Source organism: Podarcis pityusensis, assembly GCF_964106645.2.
Source record: "Podarcis pityusensis genome assembly, chromosome: 10".
In the NCBI taxonomy this organism is placed as follows: Eukaryota; Metazoa; Chordata; class Lepidosauria; order Squamata; family Lacertidae; genus Podarcis; species Podarcis pityusensis.
In genome coordinates this window covers 46,961,619-46,985,359 of record NC_138035.1, presented here as the reverse complement: position 1 = coordinate 46,985,359, position 23,741 = coordinate 46,961,619, and the positions used below count along the sequence as shown (strand labels likewise).

The following is a 23,741-nucleotide window of genomic DNA, read 5'->3' as shown; positions in this document are numbered from 1 at the left end:
GGCAGCAGCATCTATTCTGTTGTCTTGGCCAGAACACAAGTCACTTCAGAGCACAGCAAATGGCTGGAGGATAGATGGACAATTTGAGTGGGAGTCCTCTGAAAAATGTACTTGACGAAAAAGGTTGTTGGATGACATTTTTATCCAATCTGCGGGGGACTGGGGGAGTGACAGCTTCTATAATTGGCGAGTTACAATGGCCAGCCGTAGTCATGCTTGGCCACCGAACGAAAGTGGACTACAAAAATCTTTGCTGGCAAAAGTTATTTACCCTAAAAGCTATTTTGTTATTTAAACTAATCCTGGCACATGCATAATTAGTTTATCCTAAATATAATGAATGCTACAATAGGCAGCATTTTTGCAGATCTGAGGTATTAGAACAAAGCAAGTCAACAAAAGAAGCAGCAATATCTTTGATGAGAACTCATGGGAAGGCTACTTAGCACAGGTTTGGGAAATTGACTGGCAGGCCTACTTAGATCTGGCACTGGACCCAATTTGGCCTGCGAGGCTTTCTCCATTTGCTGACGTCTTACGTGATGTCAAGACGTGGCTCTGAAGGAGCAAACAGGAGCTCAAAGCAAGCTCCCAATTGTTCATGAGCAAGTAGGGCTCACTGACAGTGCCAGTCAGTTGATCAATACTGAAAAGTGAACGGCTTTGAGAGGGGTCCAAACAAGGTTGGATTGATGGGAAACAAGGGTCTTGTTTCTGCAATACAATTTTGCACAGCTGCTTCCTGGTCGCAGAGATGCCAACGAGGCAGCTGAGCACAATTAGGGCAAGCAAATGCCCAATTCATTTTTCACCTTTTTTTTAAAAAAAAGCAACAAAAACAACCCACCATGTCATCTTTAAAATGGGGAATTATCAACCTACTGAAACATTTGTTCCCGTTATCTATTTCCATATCCGTTTGCTGTGCTGCCAGGAAGGAATTTGGCAAGAGAAGCCTGAGGTACCATGCCTTTAGACAGAGCTTTCCCTTACGTTCCTCCGAATGGCAATTAAACTTCGATCAGGTCCACATGAAAGTAAACAGACGTGCAATACGGAAGCCATAATTCTGAGGCTGCGCATTCCACTCGAGCTCCATGAGTTTTACCCAGCTATGCCATTCACATTCCTTGTGGTTGCTAAGGGACTTCAGTATGACATAAAAATGAAAATGAGACTCTGCCGGTTTTTGCAACGCAAGGAATTTAAAAGAACATAAAAGAAAATTTTTGAGAACTTGCCCTTTTGAAACGTTAAAACTATTTTAAGTTATATTCATTTTTGGTGTAATTAAGGAACATGCAGGCAACTTTAAACAAAGAGTTGTCTTTTTTAAAAAAGTAAATCTCTAGGTGGGAAGTTAATGTGGAATTCATTGCAGTTGTCTTGGCTCATCAGGTGACTCCCAATTTTAAAACTCGCAAAGTTGCTTTTCGTTTATGTTCCCCTTAATTCAGATTCAGTTTTGTTGCAAGAGATACATGCCAAGGAAACCTTGTGTAAAAAGCAGCTGGAAGAGAATGGGATGCGCTGCTGCCTAGGAAAAATAAGCCTGCAAACAGGTGCAGCCAGCAGTAGCACAGGAGAAGCTTTTGAACACATAACACGCTTGTATCATTTCAGCAGCAGTTCCATGAAAGAAAACAGCTTGATTAGGGGGAAATCAGGGGAGGCAGCTGCACAAGCAAAATATAAACATAAAGGGTAGGTACCAAGAGAGTCATGTTTCTCAAACACAGACGCCTGTCAGCCTTGTCCTGTGGAAAGGGGGGTTAAAGCTTTAAAATGAATTTGTGAGATTAATGCAAACTTAGAAAAAAAATAGAGGGGGGAAAACAAAAAAAATGAGTGTTAATTGAAAAAGAAATTGGTATATTGTGACGGGATTAAGATTTATTTATTTTTCTACCTCTAATTCCCTCAGAATTCCTGACTGTCCACAAGTCTCCAAGTCCTCCAGTGCTTGAGACCAGAAATTTTCCTCCTGGTCAGTCTCGGGGGCACCTGCAAAGCTGGATTCATAGAGAAAGGTTTGCTTAAGTGGCAAAGGCAACACGGCAGTGTACTTCATAGGAATGGTTTACAGCAACAAAACCAGACTTAAGGGTGAGCATGGGCAGGAAGCAAGCAAGCTTAGACAGGGCTGTGGAGAAGGAGCGCGATTACTGACGCACAACACGGGGGCTTAATTAACCCGAGAATTTACAAGGGGTCTGTAAATAAAACTTCACACAAACCCCGGCCTACTTTTATTGCAGCAATCTTCATGGCCAATTCATGCTTAGGAGCTGCTATGAATGGTGAGGTTGCACATGCAGGCACATTTGTGAGGGAAAGGAAGATGCAAGATTAATGGTTCGCATAAACTAAACTGGAAGAAACAGCATAACCTCTCGCTCCTTACAATTATCAGTGACGACTGGAATTGCCACTCCCACACTTAAGATAGATTCCCGAATTCACCTAATGCAGATTTAGTGTGCAATCCCACACTCACTGGTTCAGTGGCTGAGGGGTATTAGGATAAGGCAGGGGGGTTCTTCTGAAGTCCAGATCCACTGCCTTAGCTGAAAAAAATGCCTCCATGTGCAAAGGCTCCTATGCTCTGCTGCAGAAGTAGAGTCTATGCATCTCCATAAATAGAATGGAGTTGTGTTGGTTGGTGTGTAGGTGCAATGGAGGAGGGGGACCCCTCAATTCTGTAGCAACGGCTACAAACATTTGGGAAATCTATCCAAGGACGGGATCTGGCACAAGCAATTTCCCTCCTACTGACAAGTGGGAGAAGGGAAAAGGCAGGAAAGAGATTGCTCCCTTTTCTGTTTTCTCCTTGCCTTCCCAGAACTGGGAAAGGTTTGGGTGATTTGGAACAACTGCTGGCAAATCAGGGACAGAGCTTAGGGCCTGCAGATTCCCAGCCACAGGATTGTTCAGTCCCCCCAATATCTGTAAAATATTTACATTAGAAACGTGCAGTCTCCCCACCCATCACCATTGGGGATCAATCCATATTTGATCACCATTCCTTCAATCCACATTTTAAGATGTGCTAGCCAGAACCTAGGCCCAGATTTGCCCAAGACGTGCATTAGCCAACCACTAGATTAGCACATGGACTTTTCTTGGCATGTGGCTGCTGGGGTAAGTATGCCTCTGCTTTGCATCCAACCTACCACTCACCAAAGTTGCTGTCAGTCTAACAATATGGCGGCACCCTACGGTTCTCCAAACCAAGCAGAAACTAGATGAATGCTTAGAAATCTCAGGCCATGCAGAGAGACTGGCTGCGTGTGGAGGGAAAAATTAGTATCCATTTCTGGATGCATGTGTGGGAATCATTAACTCAGAAAATAAGCTTCTGATTGACTTGGCATCAGCTGGAGGAACAGATGTGTGGGTTTTAGTGCTATTTACCCCAGGTTTTGGATCAGGTTCAGTTGCAACTGAGCATCTTCATTATCAGCAGAGACAAACTAGGGCACCTTCCTTTAGGTTTATCATGGATTCATGAGTCCAAAGTGATAAAAAAACAGTGCAGCAAGTCGTTTCCCACGAGGACACTGGAGATAATGGTTTGGGACAGTGTGTGTGTGTTTTGGCGGGGAGGGCAGAGGAATTATTCAAGTCACGCTGTAATCGCTAGTAACACTTTCCATGTGTTCTCTGAGACTATTGATTAGACTGTAGGTCAGCTGGAGAAACTAGCAATAATGCTGCCTGTCTGAGGGTTACAGCAAAACTCTTCTAAGGCCAGCAGCGTCAGGCAATTCTCTGAAGTACGGCAAGTAAACTGGGAACCAGAGCACAGAAGTTCTATTGATTTTTTTAACACAAACTATGTGTGACAGTGACGCGGGTGGCGCTGTGGGTTAAACCACAGAGCCTAGGACTTGCTGATCAAAAGGTCAGCAGTTCGAATCCCCGCGACGGGGTGAGCTCCTGTTCAGTCCCTGCTCCTGCCCACCTAGCAGTTCAAAAGCACGTCAAAGTGCAAGTAGATATATAGGTACCACTCCAGCGGGAAGGTAAATGGCGAATCAGCTTAGTCATGCTGGCCACATGACCCGGAAGCTGTGTGCCAGCTCCCTCAGCCAGTAAAGCGAGATGAGCGCCGCAACCCTAGAGTCGGCCACGACTGGACCTAATGGTCAGGGCTCCCTTTACCTTTACCTTATGTGTGACAGTGGCAAACCCCATGTTCTTCAAAGTGGGTCTGCACAGGGGATAGGGTGCAATTTAAAGAGCCAGTGGGGCGAGTGGGTGAGGAATGCCGAACCCTCTCCCCCCAGTGCTTTTCTCCTAGGTGGGCTTACATCTCAGTTAGGCTCCATGCTGGAAGTGAACCTAACTGGGAGCAAAATCCCTGGTGGAGGGTTTGGGGTTCAGCACTCACACTCAAGTGTCCCCTTAGCCCTTTAAGTTGTACCCAACCCACTTGAAAAGTGGGTCTGTTGCCCCATTCATCTATAAAAACATGGATCTGTTGCCATCACCTGTGCTTTGGGCAAATTCTTCTCCATGCCTTTTGCTTACTCTGCAAAATAAGGGGTCAAGCCATTGACTTATTCTGTCTTGGTTAGACACAACGTTTCCTGGCCAGAGCCTCCCCAAGATGGGTGAAGCCTTGACAAGAATTGCATTGTCATTGGTAACATTTCAGAAGGGGAGATCACACCAGATGGTTGGGCTCTAAGGGGCTGCTTCATCCCCTTGTCCCACATGGCTCCCCTTTCTTAAAGGGGCACCATGGATACTGACCATGTAGAAATTGCAACCACAGTACACATAGATAATGAAGAACCAGTCCCTACAAAGATGCGTGTGTATGAAACTACATTTATGTCAAATGCTGATGTGCGTGGAGCAAGATTAGGGAAACGAAAGACTCTTACAACAGTCAAAGGATGGGGTGGGGAAGGACCTATTTTCAGTTTAATTGTTGCATTAACAAGAACCAATGATCTATCCTTTATGCATAGAATTTCACCGAGTGCACATGTATTGCTTTCAGCATCATAACCTTTCATGAATGTCACTAACCTAACCTAATAAATCTCATGCAGCATGAACTGTAAATATCTCAGTAGTGAGAGGATAAACTGGCAACTGGTGTTTTGAGCTCAGGCAAGTGGTGTATGTACTCATAAAGAACATTGCTGCTGCTGCAAAGATAAATTGAGTAACAGGCGCAAAACATACCTGCTTGCGACTGGTTTATCCCATTCATCATCACTTAGCCCTGTGTTGTGGAAGGGGTTGGTTCGTGGCCTGTTGGGAGGGGATAAACTGCTCCTTTGTTTTGGACTCCTCCATTCAAATGTGTTGAAGTTGTATCCTGAAGCCTGATAATTGGGACCTAAAATATTAACCGTATTTGTAAAACCGTGATGCTTTAAACGAAGAAAGTATTTTATAACACTACATTGCACCCCTAATAACACAATGTCTTTTAACTTATTTCATTGTTCTTCCAGCAATTATGTGAGCTAAAGCCATCCTTGTTCCCATTTCATGCATGTGGAACTGAGGCCATGAGAGTTGCTCAGAATTATCTAGGAAACAGACTGATTTGAACCAACATCCAATTCTTCACTGAGTCTCAAAAGTGTAGCTCACCTTGCCTTCTCAATCTGTGATAAAGAAATGACCTGACATAGATGATAGCAAGGAACTCGTAGCAGAGTAATTATAACAAAGAAACAAGGCAGAAACAAGTCAGAGTCTGGGAATGCAGCATGTCACACAACAAACTCTCTGTACGAGCTTAAAAGAAAGTTTCTATAAATATATTTTGGTGGTACTAAACACCAAAGCCCCTTATTTGCACATGTTATTATTCATTGGAGATGTAAAGCAACCAATGCTGACATATTACATTTTTTGGTGATGTCCTAAAATACTGATATTTTGGCACTCCATTATAAATGAAATGCAATTGATAACAGGGTGCAGACTTCTCCATTTGATCCATTAGCAGTCTTGTGGACACAGAATAGGTAATATTTCTCTAGGCATTCATGTGAAGGGCAGATAAGGAGCAGCCCCTTCTCTCCAGTTGCTGCTTGCAGTGTTCTGGCTCAATAGTAGTATCCCATTTTGCTGGGCTAGGGAACAGATAAGAGGGAAGCATCTCTGCTAAAGTAGCCTTGCACTACCATCACAGGTTCTCACACACAGTAAAAACATGCTGTGGTGTGCAAGCTTCTACACCCAGCTATGGAATGAGTGGTTGGTAGGATGGGGATCCTGAAAAGCAGAGAATACTTCAGAATTGGGAGTATGTAAAAACCATAGATAATATGGGGAAAAATATATAGGCCATATCACTATCATGTTAAGTAAGGCAACCAAAACAAAGGTCACCTAAACTGTACTTGCACTACAGATTACAGTGGTACCTCGGGTTGCAGATGCTTCAGGTTACAGGCGCTTCAGGTTACAGACTCCACTAACCCAGAAATAGTACCTTGGGTTAAGAACTTTGCTTCAGGGTGAGAACAGAAATCGTGCTCCGGCGGCACGGCAGCAGCAGCAGGAGGCCCCAGTAACTAAAGTGGTAGCAGGAGGCCCCATTAGCTTAACTCAGGTTAAGAACAGTTTCAGGTTACGAACGGACCTCTGGAATGAATTAAGTTCTTAACCAGAGGTACCACTGTACTGGGAACATGGTTATCAGGTTATCCTGTTTAGCAAGTATTAAGTTTATCTCCATTAGGAAAAGACATGGACTGAATCTGAACAGGAAAAGTTGGACAGAAACCAGCCAATACTTCAAAAACTGAAATGGAAACAGCAAGGTGAAAAACCAAGGGCATCTTTTTATAATGGCTCTTATAAGCTGTGAGATAAAATAATGAGCTGTCTTGAAAACTATCATCTTCCTATGCTAATGACTTGCCAGTGTAAGCACTTCCATCTTTACACAACTTTGGCCATAGACAAAATACCTGAGAGGATCTGTGCAGGCTGTAGCACATTATATTCTCAGGGCAGTTTAACTAAAAGCAAAGACTGCAGAACAGAGGATTCCCATTTGTATGTGGTGGAGGGGAACTGCTGTACTAAAGTAACTCATTCAAGCTGTCGGCTTGATGCAATGTTAAATACTTAATGAGAAAAATAGAAGATCAGTATAGAAAGGGTTGTAAAGCCATCTAGTGCAGCACAAGGCAGGAACTATCCATCAACTCGGCTGCTCGCAGATTTGACTATTCCCCACTCATACGTCAACCTCAAACTACACATTTCCCAATTATTAGGTGAGTCTGTAAGGTAGTGATATGTGGAGCCAATGATACCTCACCCTTTCCCCAAAACTGGTGCACAAGGTGGCTTGCAACACAGCATACAATATAAGCAGCTATATAAAATATAATACAAAGCAGAATACAATCATACCTCCATTATAAAAAAACAGCACTAAATTCTGACCTGTATCAACACCATTAGGTTCCAAAGGACTGGACAAATAAATAAGTTTCCACCTGTCTAAATAGATGAAAATGGCTATATACCAGGCTTCCTCAACCTCGGCCCTCCAGATGTTTTTGGCCTACAACTCCCATGATCCCTAGCTAGCAGGACCAGTGGTCAGGGATGATGGGAATTGTAGTCTCAAAACATCTGGAGGGCCAAGGTTGAGGAAGCCTGCTATATATACCAATAGTATCTCAATAAAGGAAGGCTGCAGAAATTCATGGATCTGCACAAACCAAAATGGGGTTCTCTCAAAATCTCTTTACTTTATTGCTAAGGTAGTTGATAATTTCAGATGCAAGATCCAAGATGCATAGCTCCAGTTCAGTGCAATGGAAATTGTCACCACCATGGAAATTGGACCACATTAAACGGTCTGATTTGGAGTGGCCCCCTGTGAAACAATCCTATTGTTTCATAGGGGGCCACTCCAAATCAGACCATTTCACAATGCATGAAGGTAGTTTCTACCAAGTGGTACCGGCTTCAGTCACGTAGCTTATGACATCGTTAATAGTTCACTTACTCCTTTCGGGAGGGGTAAAAGAAGAAGGCCAACACTAACAAAGTCAATCAGACTACATAGGGTGAAATTATGTACATAATTTCCCAACAGATGCAGCTAGTTTCACCAATATATAGTATGATGTTATTTATGGTGACATAAAAGAGTTGGGGCGATGGGATAGCACTTGCTTAAAGGCCCCAGCAGTTGCCCAAAAGACTGACAGTTTGGGAAATGCCACACTTTTCTAAGATGTGTAGATATCAACACATTTCGTACCTTATGACATGGCATGAGTTCTTTGAAATTAGCTCTTGGGTAGTCATTTTGAGATAAACAAAAACCCTCCCCTCCTCAATCTTTTTTTATCTAATGATTTATCAGGGCAGGTGATATAAAAATACTTAATAGTTGCCCCCTCGCCCATGCACAACCTTATACTTGAACTACTGAATTGAGTTGAATTTCTATTATCCAGGCTTGTACACTCCCCTCCCCTGACCTGAACCAAAACGTCTACTGCCGCCCATGATGGGTTGCTGACCATTCCTGGAGATTTTACAGAACTATTTTCGTTTAATAAAATATTCACAGCTCAATATTTCATTAGTTTTTCAGACAGACGAACAAATGGGTCTGCAGGGATTGTGTGTGATTCATGTGCTGTTTACTGTCGTGCAAACTAAATGATGGCTGCATGCTGAGACTTGCCTTCCTCAGAAGGGATGTGGAATGACAGCAGAACAGTGAGTTCTGGCACACAAATAAAAATAAATCAAATTGTCGCTCTTAAAAATTAAAAATATAGCAACATTTTATATTTGTAGAATTCAAAGGAAAGACTAACTACACGACGTCTAGCAAAAATGAAATTGCTAAATATATATTTTTTACAACTGGGAATTTTTCCTGACATGAAATCAGATACCCAACATTACATACGATGTTTCGTTCTACTACTGCTGTTAAAGAATAGCTTTAGTTGCTTGTTCTGAGCTTCAAAGTATTCGTATTTGACTTTCAAGCTCTTTTGCCCCTGCCCTCTTTTAACAATGTTTAAGGAGGAAACTTGAGCATTTTTCTTTCTTGCTAGGATAAAATAGATTCCAAAGGAACTTTGCAAAAGAGAAAATGACAGTTGCTTCCAGTGTCAAGCTACGCAATAAATGAAAGATCATTACTGAAAGTGCCCAACATTAGTTCACCCATATGCCAACAACAAAGAAAGAATTATTGCATTTCCTATTACAGAAGATAAACATTGCACAGCAGCTGATTTGGTCATCCACTCCACTAGAAGTCTATATAGACTAACGTTATGATTCCCATAGTGACAAATCAGATCTTTCCAGACGTAAAGCATGAAGCAAACAATCCATCCCACTATCTAACCCAGCAATTTCTCCATCTCCTGAAGAGCTACAATGATTCCATTGAGCTATTGTGGCCAGTGGCCACAGATAGACCTATCTTCCACAAATACCCCTTTAAAGCCATGTAAGGTAATGACCAATGCAACATCTTGTGGCAATACATTCTGTAAACTATTTAATATGGAATATGTTGCTTTTACTACTGCTAGTTGATCTTCTCACTGAGTAATCCACCATAACCTCAGTATCCTTTTCCTAGATGGTCACAACTAGTTGAGCATGAATGTGAAGTTAGGAGTGTGTGTCCTTTTGCCCTGATGTGCATCATTCTGCGCTTACATATATTGAAACTTATTTGCTGCTGTGTTGGAGAGATCTGTTTGGAACTCTTCACAGCCTGCCATGCATGTGTCTCAAAACACATGGAGAAGCAGAAGGGGGCTTAATGCAGACACAGCGACAGCAATTCTCATGAGCTTGGTGGCTCAGATGTCTTGGTGTGCAGGTATGTTTCTATGATCTTCATATGATCATGTGGCCAAGAACACGTTGCATCTTCTTGTGCAGCAGAGAGTTACGGGGTGAGTGGGTCCAAAAATACTTCTGAAGGAATGTGCAAAATGTGTAAGGGAAGGAGAATATTTATCTTTGAAACAATGACTTCTCTAGTTGGCATTTGAATGCCATTGTGCTCTGTTTGATATTCCAATGTAAAATATGATTTTTTTAGAAGTCCTCATTTTTCCAACCCAGGATGTTTATAAAAACCTGCACTTCCAGGGCTCAAAGTTTTACCCTGAGATTTAAATGACAGTCCTCAAAATAAAGGTGAAATACTAAAAAACAAGCACGGATCTCTGAAGAGGTAAAAGAAAATCCATTCTGGTTCTTCCTCCCCTCCCTTCAAAACCTTTCCTAAAACCAGTTATTATTCTGAAAGCCCTCTGACATCTTAATGTCAAGGGATGAAGGAGAAACAAAAGGGTAACAAATCACTGAATAATCTCTTTATGCTCCCCCTTTGGCAGTTTACAATAAATCTTTACCATAGCCAGCTTAAAAATCACAATGAATGCACCTCAGATGTTCAAATTAATGAACACCTTCAATGTGTTCTGCATCTTTTATTAATCTAAGCTTGAAGGATAAACCCATTTAGCTGTGGATGAGCTATGGACTGGCTATTCAGACATCAGTAAAACTAGCAGAAGGCTGTTAGTATATTGATATATGCTTTATAACCTGTCACAGTGTCGTGAAAGAGTGAGACCAAGGTTAGCTGAATGCAAGAGGCAGCAGTGTGTGCTAAAGGGCGCTGTCTTAATGAGACAGAGGCGGCACAGTTGAGACACAACAAAGTTGGCTTGGAAGGTTTTCCAATGGAGTGGTTTCCCACGTTACATGTGCCGGTTGATATGCACGAACCCACCTTGACTTCCATAGCTGTTATCCATTCCAGAGCCATCCCATGATTCCACAGCACTATCTACGCTTGGGACGGTAGTGGAGTATATTTCTGACAGTTTGCCTGGCTTCTGTGTGGTGGCTGTGTCATCTTCAGCGTCACTCAATTCATTTAGGTGACCAGAGGCCGGAAACTTCTTGGGACTTGATGCTGAAAGGAATTAAATGGTAGGAAAAAAGATTAAAACTTTGTTGGAAAATCAGATAGATATGCAGCTTCATTTGCATGGAGGGACGTTCTGCAAGCAAGAAAACTAAGAGAAACAAACTGCATGAGCTGGGGGTGGGTTTTTTGGGTCCCCCACCATAATGGCTTTAAAAACCTTTTGTTGTAATTTCATGATTTCCACTTTGTCTACATCCTTCATAAACTTGGGCTTGGCTCTGATCTGTACCTCTGCTTTTTGTTCAATGTTCATTTCTGTGTAGGGTTTGTTACTTAATACTTTTCTTTTTTTCTTTGAATGACCCACAGGAGTCCAAATGAGTAGTTTATTACTTCCCAGATTTTGACTGTAACACTACTGTTGTAAAGAGATAATTGACTCTCTTTTTGTTTGACTCCATTACTGCACTGGTGACTGCAAATATCTCGTAGACCTTGAAGTGCTTCTCTTGAACCATTCTTGTACCTGTGCATTTGTTTCTGTGTTCCAATGACCCAAATACCATTTTCATGAACGTATGCATTGTTGATGGTTGTAGAAAGGGCCCCTGTGAAATACCTGACACAACACTCACCATCTGTCTGCTTTTTGATTTTCAAGGTGACTGTTTCTCCTGCCATTTGTAACAAATGTATGGCTTCGCTCAAAGGTTTTCCTTTCAGGCTGCTGCTATTTATTGCTAAGATTCGGTCTCCGATATGAATTGCACCTGTCCTGAAACATGAGTTAAATAAAACATGGAAAGTTCAGTAAAAAGGAAACTGAGCCAAACATTTAACATATACGAGATAAGCAAAAGTGTCTGCAGTTTTTCCTCGGGTTTCACATTTAATTTAAAGTGTGTAAGATGAATGGAGCTACTTAGTCATTCTTGCTGCTAAGGCTATTTGGATCACCAGGCCATCTTTGTTTTCAGAGCTGGTAGGAGAACCAATTGACATCCAAGAAAAAACAACAACAACAACAACCCATCATTTCTTTCAACATGACAACGCCATGGATTAAAGCTGCACATTCAGAAGGCTTACTGAAACTCCTTTCTTAGTACCTGCAAATATTGATGTTTTCCATTCAACAGGCAAAAGGCAATGATAGCACAAACCATCACAATACTTTCACATGATCAGTTGAAGTAAATTAAGGTGGATATCCTGATAGATGGATTAAATGGGCCACAACTGTAGTTAGGGAGCATATTAGGATGGACAACTTAGTTAGAACCTATCTGTTGACATGCCTGGACAATCATCATGACACAACTCAGTTCACTCTGAAACTGATCCTGAAAAACTACTTATTCACCTTCAGGTGAGTTCTCCACTGTAGCTACCTGTAACTCCCATCTTTTTACCAAGGCTCTTCCAAAACCATTTTGCAGTCCTATTGCCAGGTGGCAGAACTGGGCGGTATTTTATCAATCACCAGAAGCACATGATTTTCAGGAGGGAATTAACCAGAGATTCTTGCAGCTGCAGAACAAGGACACGTAACACATGCAGTCTTTGATCCTCTGCATCCAGACACCACAGTTTTCTGATAGGGCAAGCCTAGATGCTTTCAGGAAGCAGGACCACCCTTCTCACTCTTTTTTACACACACACACACACACACACACACACACACCAGAACTGCCCAATAGATTGCTCTGCATTTTGACCACCTTGTTTCAACACAGGTTCCAAAATCCTTCCCCGTTCTCATTTCAGCAAGAGATTGCTATTCACCTTTAGAATTCTACTGGCTTCAAATTAAATGGGGTTACAAATGTTTCTCCCAATGACTGCCCTCAGAAAAAGTGCTATATTTGGTTTACGAATTGCTAAGAAAATTTCAAGATCCTATCCTGGCACAGCAATGCTTATTAGTACATGGGGTTTTAAAAGACAATAAAGAGGGAATGAGGAAGATGTAACGGTTAGCACATTGTATATATGTCACATATGGTAAATATAGCTAGACAGGCAAAAACATGTAGCACTGTATATACAAACACCCACCTTATAAGAAGAATGCAACACCTTTTTTCTTTAAGTTATTAATATCACAAGGTAAGCATGCCTGAAGCTTTCTTTAGGTGATTTATGGTGACAATAACTATTGCAAAACTATGTTCTAGATTTAACAACAGCCTCATATCATAACACCAGCAAAAAAAGACTGAACATCATTAAGTATTTCATTTGCTATGAATTGTGGAGAACAGACAGATTTCTAAGGAAGAATGATTGCATATGACTGAATGAATTGTCACACATGAATGAACACAGTAAATAGCAGAACTATGAATATCTTTATTTCAATTTACCTTTCAGCTAGTCCACCTTTAGTAAGACTTGAAATGATAATAGGATCAAAGGGCTCTTCAGTACCAGAAATAGTGATCCCAAGAGGTCCTCCGTAACGCTTGAGCTCGACAGTATAAATAATTGCTCCTGAGCTCTCTTGTTCATCTGCAATACATGCCAAGAGGATGCAATTGGTCTCTTATGAAAGAAGGAATGAAAAGAATAATACATTCAGACAAATGATCAGAAATCACAGTGTGCATCCTAAAAGCTTCATGCCTCAAATACATATCTTAGCCACTTCAATTCTGAAGCCTACACTTGACTTCATGGGCAACAACATCAAATCTCCTTCCCATCCACTGAAGCAAAACCAGGATTTAAAACCTGACACTAGACCCAAGTGAACTTTTACCTTCATGCATTCCCCTACAACAGAGACAACCGCAAGGCAAAAAATATGGTAACATTTATCCTCCAGGTTATTCCCCCCCCCCCCAAGTTCATAAAACAGGTTTTGGTTACCAAGGGGAGAAATCAAGTCTCTGGCAAATACTTTTCTGTGTGAAAATAGTAACAGTCACTTGAACACTTGAAAGTGGGCATATTTGCTTATCTACTTTTTTTTATTGCTGCTGGGCATCTGTATGTGCAAAAGAAATGAACATTGCTTATTTGGATTGCTGCGTGGACATCGCTTTGATAGTCTGTTTTGTATTGCTTGAAAATGTAAACTTCTGCTTGTCTATGTGTTTGGGGATTATGGGGTTAACATTTGCTAGCTGACCTACCCTGGGGCTCAAATGGGAAGGGCTAAATCATTGAGGAGTGAAGGTCAGCACTTAGGTTGCCTAAAGCCTGTGATCTGGCGGGTGGTGCTTGGTATTAAAATTCCCTGCCCTTCCTGGAGCGTGTGAACTGGAGAGTGCATGGGCAGAAGAAGCTGGATATGGTCAACTTTCCATTTTCACAGCAAGAAGGCAGACACACAGGTCTGATCTGGAGGGAGCTTATGAATGAATGAAGCCTAGTGTAGGTTAGGGACTGTGTACAGATAGGGGGATCACATTTATCTCCTGTTTCGTTTGTTCCTTTGCGCCAGTGGTGGGCTCAGCTGCTTTTTCCGTAACATTTTCATGTAAAAACGCTTTACTAAAACCTAACGATTCTATCATTTTAGTAGACATTTATATATGTGTCATTAAAAGCTGTTGTGGTCCCTGATTATTCTTGTCACTCCCAATACCTAAAAGCCACAAAGGCTTCAGGCAGACTCAGCGAAGTAGATAGGCTGATTAGTAAAGAAGTGGCGCTGTGGGTTAAACCACAGAGCCTAGGACTTGCCGATAAGAAGGTCAGCGGTTCAAATCCCCGCGACGGGGTGAGCTCCCATTGCTCGGTCCCTGCTCCTGCCAACCTAGCAGTTCGAAATCACGTCAAAGTGCAAGTAGATAAATAGGTACCACTCAGGTGGGAAGGTAAACAGTGTTTCCATGCGCTGCTCTGGTTTGCCAGAAGCGGCTTAGTCATGCTGGCCACATGACCCGAAGGCTGTACACCGGCTCCCTCGGCCAATAAAGCGAGATGAGCGCCGCAACCCCAGAGTCGGCCACGACTGGACTTAATGGTCAGGGGTCCCTTTACCTAATATGTGACTACAGTAGGAATTTATTGTTTTCTCGACACAAGATTTCCAGCTTGGCTATTGTGTGCCCCAGAGTTACATCACCGTTACTGGGGAAACCCTTGTCTCTCATCTACTTCCCAAGAAGCCAAGACTTCTGGTTCCAGTCTCTCTTTCCCCTCTTGGTTATTATATGGGTCTTTCAAACTAAGCCTGCTTCCCCCAACATGTGCCTCTAGGCTGGAGGACTGCCTTCTTGCCTTGGCACCCCCCCCATCCCTTTCCATAGGGGCATGCAGCTTGTTTCTGGGTGCTGGAATGCCAGACCCTAGGAGACGGCACTGCAGAGCAGCAATGGTGGGTGGGTGCATAATTACCCACACCCCCCTAATTGCTTACATTATGTTTCTTTTGATTTCATGCAACAGCTTAAAAAATAATAATTTATGACAACAGTTTATGGACTAGCAACTTAATGAAGTATTATTCTTAACACAAACTGTACAGAAATATTAGTTTTATGACGACTGTAATCTGTCTTTGTACCTAGATTTAAATGGGATAATTTACTAAGCACACATAATAGATGAAGTGCATCTAGCAGACCTTAATTGGTAGTCATGTAGTTACACACAATTCGCCCCGTATTATAAAATAAATGTTTTTAATCTATGCAAAGTATTAATTTATCCGCGGAATGAAGAGGCTGGCAATTATTAACTGCTTTAATTCACACTAAAATGTACGTATCAGGCCTTGTAACCATCAGAAGGCCCTGTACGCCGCTTCTGAGCAAGCATAGATTGGGATGGATCATAATAGTTATTGGACTGGAAATGAGCAGATACTAAAGGTCAGGGAATCAGGTGACATGGGCTTTAATTCAGACTGACTTTGGGTGGTTATGAATTTGCCTTTTAGATAGACAACCTGATGATAATATGGCAAGTGTTAAATAGCTTCAGTTGTTTTCTGCTTATGATGCTGCTACCTGGGAGCACTAGGATCATCTTAATTAGTATTTATTAATCTAATAATAATAATAATAATAATAATAATAATAATAATAATATACTGCTCTATACATGGGGGTCTCAGAAGGAAAATACTGATAGGAGTAAAGCGTAATTGTGGAAAGGGAACCATCTGTTTCCCCAACAAAACTTAAGGCTAAGAATGCCAAAAGAGATGCTCTGGTCTCTTTCTGTGACTGAGAATCTAATAATTTTTATGTACGGTAACCAAAAAGAAGTGATATTAGAGTGAGTAAACAAGAGAACAAAATTTGCTCCAAATGTACATTTGTATGATGATTAAGCGTGTCTAATATTGTTGTGGAGGAGGGTATGGACTAGAGTATTAATTAAGTTATGGGGAAGTAAGATTTCATGCTTTGCCAGGAGTCCCAAAGAAACAGGCTACTCCTCTAAAACAGCTGGGCCAAAATCATGTCTGAAATTCTGGAGGGTGGGTGGGGTGATATTTCTGCTTTAAATGCAGGAGTGGCACTGAAACAAGCATGCATGACTCTCTGCTGTGCCATAGTCCTATCATGGGCCAATGACGAATATTCTAATGTTGGATGCATCTTGGAAGTAAGTGATGGAATACAAAAATATCTGTATTGATATGGATAGCACCTTTTCTCTGTATATTTAAAAATAATATTAAAGAACACCCACTGATTATACAGCAGAGATTGTATCTAACACAAATGGTTATAAATGTACATAAATAGGTTTTTAAGCCAGCTCACTGTGAATACCAGAGTTATCTTCATCTTTGCGAATCTTGAGCTTTACAAGGTCCTCACAATGCTGCAGGATTTGAACTGCATCTTCCATGGAACAGTTGTCTAGTCGAATATTATCTATGGCGAGCAATTTATCACCTAGTTCTAATGTTCCAGTTCTGTTAACAAATGGGACACATTACAAAACTGATGACTTGTACATGCTGTCTAGACATCTATTCATGCAAATGATTTTATTTTTTAAATGAAATATTTTTTTAAAAAACACACAGTGGAGATTAAAAAACAACATTACTCCAGTGGAAGGATTTGCTTAATTTAGAAATATGGATCATTTAAAAACTTAGGGAGTGTGAGAGTAACCAACATAACTTTTTTTTCTGACTTGAAAGCACTCACCTGTGTGCAACACTTCCCTTCTTAATATCTGAAATAACAAGAGGGTCCCCTGGTTTTCGACTAGATGGAGCTGAAATATGTAATACACACACATATATGCATTTAAATTAATTCTCAAAACTCCATATAGCATATGCTAATCAATGTTAATGCTTTTATGTACAATATTTATTATACATGGATGTTTCCATGCTAGCAAATACTCCTAGTAATGCACATTTGTGGGGTGCAGTTATATGTTAAGCCTTTCATCCTAAAATATAACTGGTGTGCCTTATCACTATTGGTGTGGCACAGCGCTCATAGAAACAAAGTTTCACTCAAAACAGAATATTGAGCAATCTTTATGAACTCAGACCCCTCTATTTCTTAAACATGTATACAATTTGCTTCATTGATCATATCAGAGGTTACCATAAAAGCTTCATAATTCAGATGAACCTTGGAATTTAATTTTATTATATTACTGGGTGAGAGAAGAGAATATTGCAACAGTCCCACATTTCTGGGGTCTCCTTGCCACTTGGGGTTCAGCAAACCCTGTAATTATAGGTCCTTCAGAAAGCTCTGAAGAGGCATCTGTTTTCCTTGCTCTTCCCTTGAAGGGTGCTTGTTGGATTGCTGGTTTCATCTTCTTTTTGGGTTTTAACATATTTGGGCTGATTGCTCTCGTATTGTTTAGTACTGGTTTGATTTATTAAATATGCTTTGCTGTGTCATATTTTATGCATAAGCCATCTTGAGAGGTCTTTTGCCCTAAAACACAGCCTAAAGCATTTTAAATAAACAAATAAAATAAAATTATTTTTTCAGGCATCATGCTGTGCCAACAGCACAGTAGGGAGGGCATGCAGTGATGTACTCTGTGCCCACATTGAAATAGACCTATGCAGCAATTGTGCTACAATTCATACTGCAAAAGGGTTGACTTTGAAATGGTATCCCTCACATTCTTGCTGCCCCATTCCTCCTATTGAAAGAACATAACCCAGCTTGCTATTTTAAAACATTTCCTGTTCTATCCCATCCTTGCATGCAGGATAGATCAATATCCCAATGGTTTACTCAGAAGTTAAGTCTTACTGCGTCAATGGAATTTGGTAAGAGCACATAGGGTTTCAATGTTTGACAAAAACAGTTCAGCGGTCTAGAGCTGCAGTGCTACAGCCGCATTTACCTGGGAGTAAAGTTCATTTTGGCCACATTCACACCATATACCTCAAGCACTAAGATACCACTTGAAACAGTCATGGCTTTCTCCCCCCTCCCCCCCAATAGAAAAATTCAGAGCTGTAGTTTGTTAAGGGTGCTGAGAGTTTTTGGAGATCCATATTCCCCTCTTAGAGTTGCAATGACTAGAGTGGTTTAACAATCCATCTCTCTTCATTGGGAACTCTGGAAATTGTAACACTCTGAGGAGAATAGGGGTCTTCTTGCAACTCTCAGCATCTTTAACAAACAGCTCCCAGAATTCTTTAGGGCAAGGTGCGACTACTTAAAGTGGTATAATAGCGTTTTAAATGTATGGTGCGAATGTTGCCTAAATGTAGTGGAACTTATTTCTGAGTAAACATGGCTGGAACTGAACTTTAAAAAACTCTTACTTCTTTCCTAATATTGTCAGAAAGATGGCTTTATACTTGTGATGTGACAAAGGTATCATGCCCTTTTAAACAGAATCTTAAGAAGAAGAAGAGTTTGGATTTGATATCCCGCTTTATCACTACCCGAAGGAGTCTCAAAGCAGCTAACATTCTCCTTTCCCTTCCTCCCCCACAACAAACACTCTGTGAGGTGAGTGGGGCTGAGAGACTTCAAAGAAGTGTGACTGGCCCAAGGTCACCCAGCAGCTGCATGTGGAGGAGCGGGGAAGCGAACCCGGTTCACTGGATTATGAGTCCACTGCTCTTAACCACTACCCACACTGGCTATTAAGCTACATCAATTTCCTCCTACATGTAATGAATATGATCTTGCAAATACAGATATGAGAAATGTTAAATCCTCGCAAAGACCCATTTGAGTCCATCCTCATGGCTGATATGAAGAACAGAACCTACGAGTCACCTTTCCCATGAGATATAGAGTGCAGTATATGTCTACTTGTAGGAAACTATTATTTTGATATTTCATCAGCTCATTTATCTTTCTGGACATTTTTCAATGCCCTTTTTTTCAAAGTATTTGCGATGATAAAGTAGTTCGCGTTATAAAAATTGATCTCATAAAAATCTATACTGCATTCCTCAGTTTAAAAATCAATTGAGATGGCAAACAAATTAAACTTAACTGGAATTCCTTATACCCTTTAAAGGATGTTTTCCTAAGTATTCTTTGTTAAAAAACAACTCAGTTTTAAATATAATGGTAGTATGTATTCTGTATCATATTGGGTACAAATAACTTCAGGGTTGCTTTTTTGTTTGTTTATTGTTTAATGAAAACCTGTATCCAAAACAGATCACTATTCTGTACTCTGCTGAAATTATAAATGGTAACATTGTTTTTAATTTCAGTGTATACAGTGCTTTTTTTCAGGGGGCACTCAAAAGTACGGCACCTCTTTTTTTTTTGTTAAAACGAATTACACTTACTGTAACAAGCTTACGGTGAATACTGGCACCTATTTTTCTAGAAAAAAAGCACTGAGTGTCTACTTGATAGTAGATCAATGGCTCAAACTTCAACCTCCTAAAAAAGGACTCCTTGCCACATGATGGAGTATAATGGTACTCCATTGAGCCCAGGACAACTGCACAAGAAAAAACATGCTCCTCATGTAACTGGGGCAACCCTCAGACCACCTCATAATTGGTACTTATCTGTGTTTTGAAACCCTCAAACCATAATGATGGAATCTGTCAGACTGCAAATTCTGAAGAGGATCAGTCATCCCATCTTATCTGCCTGAATTGGGTAAGTTAACAACTACCCTACTCTAAACTGCATTGGCTCACAAAGCAACTGTCAAATGAAGAATTTCAGGATCTCTATAACCCATGCCCAGTACATTTCAGCAGTATGATTTTAAAACTTTAAACAAGAAAAATGCTACAATAAAGCAAAGTAAGGATGGAATAACAATCTTCCAATCTTCTCAAAGTTTAACAGAAAACAAGAAATTAATTTAATACTGAATTTTAAGGGGAAATATAAAGACTCAGAAGTAATACAGATAGTGAATTTAAAATAGAAACCTTTATTTGCAAAGCTAATCTCATCTCAGCTGGGCAAAATGAGTACAAATTCAGATAAAGATTTTTTTTCAGGAACCACAACATACAGATGAGCATTTTTTTTAAAAAAAAGTATATAGCAGTCAAATAGAAGAACCTTCTTGTTCTTTCGCCCATTGTTCTGTATTTTTATCTATATTAATATCCTGTGTCTACAACTCTTTCTCCTGACAGACATAAGCCTGTAATTTCCTTCAAATTTCATTCCTATCTAAAAACCTCTTTCAGCTATAATTATCAATGAAGCTTCAGAGAATCTAATTTATGTTAAATAAGTGATTTGGTTATGGGGTCTAGCTTGAACTTTTGGCTAATTTTAATTTGCTGGGTGGTCAAAAGCTCTGAAAGAGCAAAATGAAGTACAAAATACATCTGCAATAATTTTGTTACCAAACATTATATATTATCAGGATCATATATTTAAAAAAATATGACAAAAGTCTACTTTTACTTACAGCTTATGGTGATGCCAAGCTCTACGTTATGCTTCTTTGGTAGTTTTACATGAAAAGTGCCACTACTTGGTATAACAGATTCTGTAATTAAAAGGGTTTGTTTTTTTTTCATTTATACTACATGCTGGGCTGAATCACATTCATTGCATTTTCATCATTCACACATTACTCGTTTATTAAAAATAATAGATAATATTGAGTCAAGGAAGCAAAGTAATTGTGGCTCATTTTAACGTTCACAATTTAAAATTTCACTGTGTATGCTGCATACTGCCACTTCTTAAAGTGAAGGACCTAAAAGCAGAAACAGGATCCTGAACATACAATAAAGCCGGTATCACAAATGTGTGTGTGTGTGTGTGTGTGTGTGTGAGAGAGAGAGAGAGAGAGAGAGAGAGAGATCAATTATAAAACTATAGCAATGACTTAAGGATGTCCTGTAGACATCTACCAGTAAATAGGGATAGGATTCCTCCCAGCGAAAGCACATTTGACCATGCACACATCCCCGTAGGGTCAATGGAGCCTTCCTCCCTTCTTCTGTACATGCATCTCAGAGCATTTCCTGTGATCTAGAACTGGAGGCTACTTCCTGCCTCCCCATCAGTTTTCCAACCCAGCCCTTCAAAGTAAATTCTGGGCCAGGCCCCAGGTTGAGGATTCAGAGCTTCCTGTTTCAGCAACTAGAGCAGCCTTTCTCAACCTGTGGGTTCCCAGATGTTGTTGGACTACAACTCCCATCACCCCTAGCTAGCAAGGCCAGAGCTCAGGGATGATGGGAGTTGTAGTCCCACAACATCTGGGGACCCACAGGTTGAGAACCACTGAACTAGAGGCTGCACTGTGGTGTGCAAGTACAAAGAGGAAGGAGGGAGGAAAGAACAATTCAATTAATCCTATGACAATCCCTCCACACTCTCACTCTGGGAGGGATTGTACCTAAGAACTCCAAGTCTCTTTTCAGTCAATGGGAGTTTCCTCATGAGAGCAGGTGTCATATGGGGATTAAGAGCAGGCCCCAAGCTTTGAAATGCACACCTTAGTTTAATCGTGTCAGTGTACAAAATTTGAATCTTTGTTTCCAAATTACACATTATGTCCAAATCTTCAGCAACATACTGTGTCCCTAGAGCTTCTGTTTTGCACAACCGGCAGGTACCCATTTCCCCAAAGTCTGGTGCATTCTGTCTTTGAGCAATCAATAGAATAAAACTGGCATATACAAAAATATGTGAGAAAGAGAAGATTGATTTCACATCTTAAATAATAGAATACTTGTCATTTCTGCCTGAGTTTTGAAATATTCAGTATGAATTAAAGATTGCAGAAAGAGATGGAGGTTGTATATGCATGTGTGATAGCAGCTTCAGATTCAAAAGTGAAGGGTTGAGCTTGCATACAAGTTAGAGAAAATACTTGATTATTCGTACCTGCAACATCAAATTCTATTTCCAAAGTGACCTTGCTGGTGATAGATGAGTCTCTAAGAAGCTGATTAGCTTCATCAAATGTGCTGTCTTCTGTCGGGATCCCATTTATAGCTAGTACTCTGTCTCCTATTTGTAGGGTGCCACACCTTGACACAAAAGAGAACAAATGAGCATTCAGACACAGGGGAGATCAAAGCCAAAATAAATGCACTTCTCCATAGAAGGGTAATAGAACAAACCCAACTTTCTCAATATTGTACGTCTAAATTTATTCTCATGATTTTATTATGAGCACATTTGAAATGTACCAGTTAAGAAATTAATAATCCAAAACTCTGGTGTTTTAAAGATTTGATCTCAGCTAAAACTAAGCAGAGATAGATGTACTTTCTGCCAATTTAGAATCAAAAATATCAAGGTCTTTGAACTAAGATTTAGAATTCCATTAGGAAAAAAATCTCTAATTAACATAGCTCCCAGTTGCCTGTCGGAAGTAATCGTCTAGATTACTTTTGTTCTTCTCATACCTTATCAAGATTTTTTTTTTAAAATCCCTTATTGTCAGGACAGGAAATTCACTAGGTACCACCAATTTTCTATAATTTGTCTGAAACCTGAAAATAACTAGGCCAAAGCATCCAGAGATAAGTTCTCAGCAGTAAAAGTTAGGAACAATCATTTCAAAGCACCTCACCTTTCTGCTGGACTGTCAGCCTCAATATAGGAGATCAGAGGTGGAGATGACAAGGTCTCAGTAGCAAACACACTGCCCTGGAGCTGTATTCCAAATCCGACAATGGGGTCAGCTGTCAGCACTACTTCTGTAGTTTCTGTGTGGACAACCTGCCCAGCCAGGCCAACAGTGCTAGAAGCTAGTGACACTGTAAAACACATCAATGGCATTTAGAAAGACGCAACACAAATTAAAACAATTTCTGACACAAAACCCATCAATATATCAAGTACATCAAAGTACATCAAAGAGCCAGCTGCACTGGCTCCTGGTGGAGTACAGGGTCAAGATTCAAGGTGCTGGTTTTGACCTTTAAAGCCCTTCACGGCCTAGGACCCTCATACCTACGGGACCGCCTCTCCCGGTATGCCCCACGGAGGACCTTAAGATCCATAAATAGCAACACCCTAGAGGTCCTGGGCCCTAAGGAAGTTAAATTAGCCTCAACCAGAGCCAGGGCCTTTTCAACTCTGGCTCTGGCCTGGTGGAACGCTCTGCCTCATGAGACCAGGGCCCTGCAGGATCTGATTTCTTTCCGTAGGGCCTGTAAGACAGAGTTGTTCCGCCTGGCTTTTGGCTTGGAGCCAATTTGATTCCCTCCCCCTCTTTCTTTTTTCTTTTTTCTTTTTCCTTTCTCCTCCTGTGATGAGGCTGCATTTTAAAATTTTAATGTTTCAATATTTTAATGTTGTATTTTAATCTTGTTTTTAAGTTGTATTCATTCAACTTGTTTTTATTATTGCTTGTTAGCCGCTCTGAGCCTGGCCTTGGCTGGGGAGGGCAGGGTATAAATAAAAATTATTATTATTATTATTATTATTATTATTATTAAATGATTTCT

The 23,741-nt window shown here is 40.6% G+C and overlaps 1 protein-coding gene across 19 annotated transcripts in view; it reads right to left on the bottom strand.

The window, feature by feature from the left end:
• GRIP1 (glutamate receptor interacting protein 1) overlaps window positions 1–23,741 on the bottom strand; it is a 332,684-nt gene that overhangs the window by 5,871 nt on the left and 303,072 nt on the right. For 6 of the 19 annotated variants that reach the window (XM_081022292.1, XM_081022288.1, XM_081022306.1 and 3 more), the window contains 11 exons: window positions 22,862–23,048; window positions 22,168–22,313; window positions 20,738–20,818; window positions 17,047–17,116; window positions 16,651–16,805; window positions 13,291–13,468; window positions 11,560–11,699; window positions 10,784–10,969; window positions 5,200–5,356; window positions 1,910–2,012; window positions 1,713–1,757 (listed from right to left, as the gene is read on the bottom strand). In XM_081022292.1, coding sequence (XP_080878418.1) covers window positions 1,713–1,757; window positions 1,910–2,012; window positions 5,200–5,356; window positions 10,784–10,969; window positions 11,560–11,699; window positions 13,291–13,468; window positions 16,651–16,805; window positions 17,047–17,116; window positions 20,738–20,818; window positions 22,168–22,313; window positions 22,862–23,048 — 1,448 coding nt within the window. The remainder of the gene's footprint in view (window positions 1–1,712; window positions 1,758–1,909; window positions 2,013–5,199; window positions 5,357–10,783; window positions 10,970–11,559; window positions 11,700–13,290; window positions 13,469–16,650; window positions 16,806–17,046; window positions 17,117–20,737; window positions 20,819–22,167; window positions 22,314–22,861; window positions 23,049–23,741) is intronic. The other 13 variants (XM_081022294.1, XM_081022301.1, XM_081022291.1 and 10 more) reach the window with 6 other exon arrangements.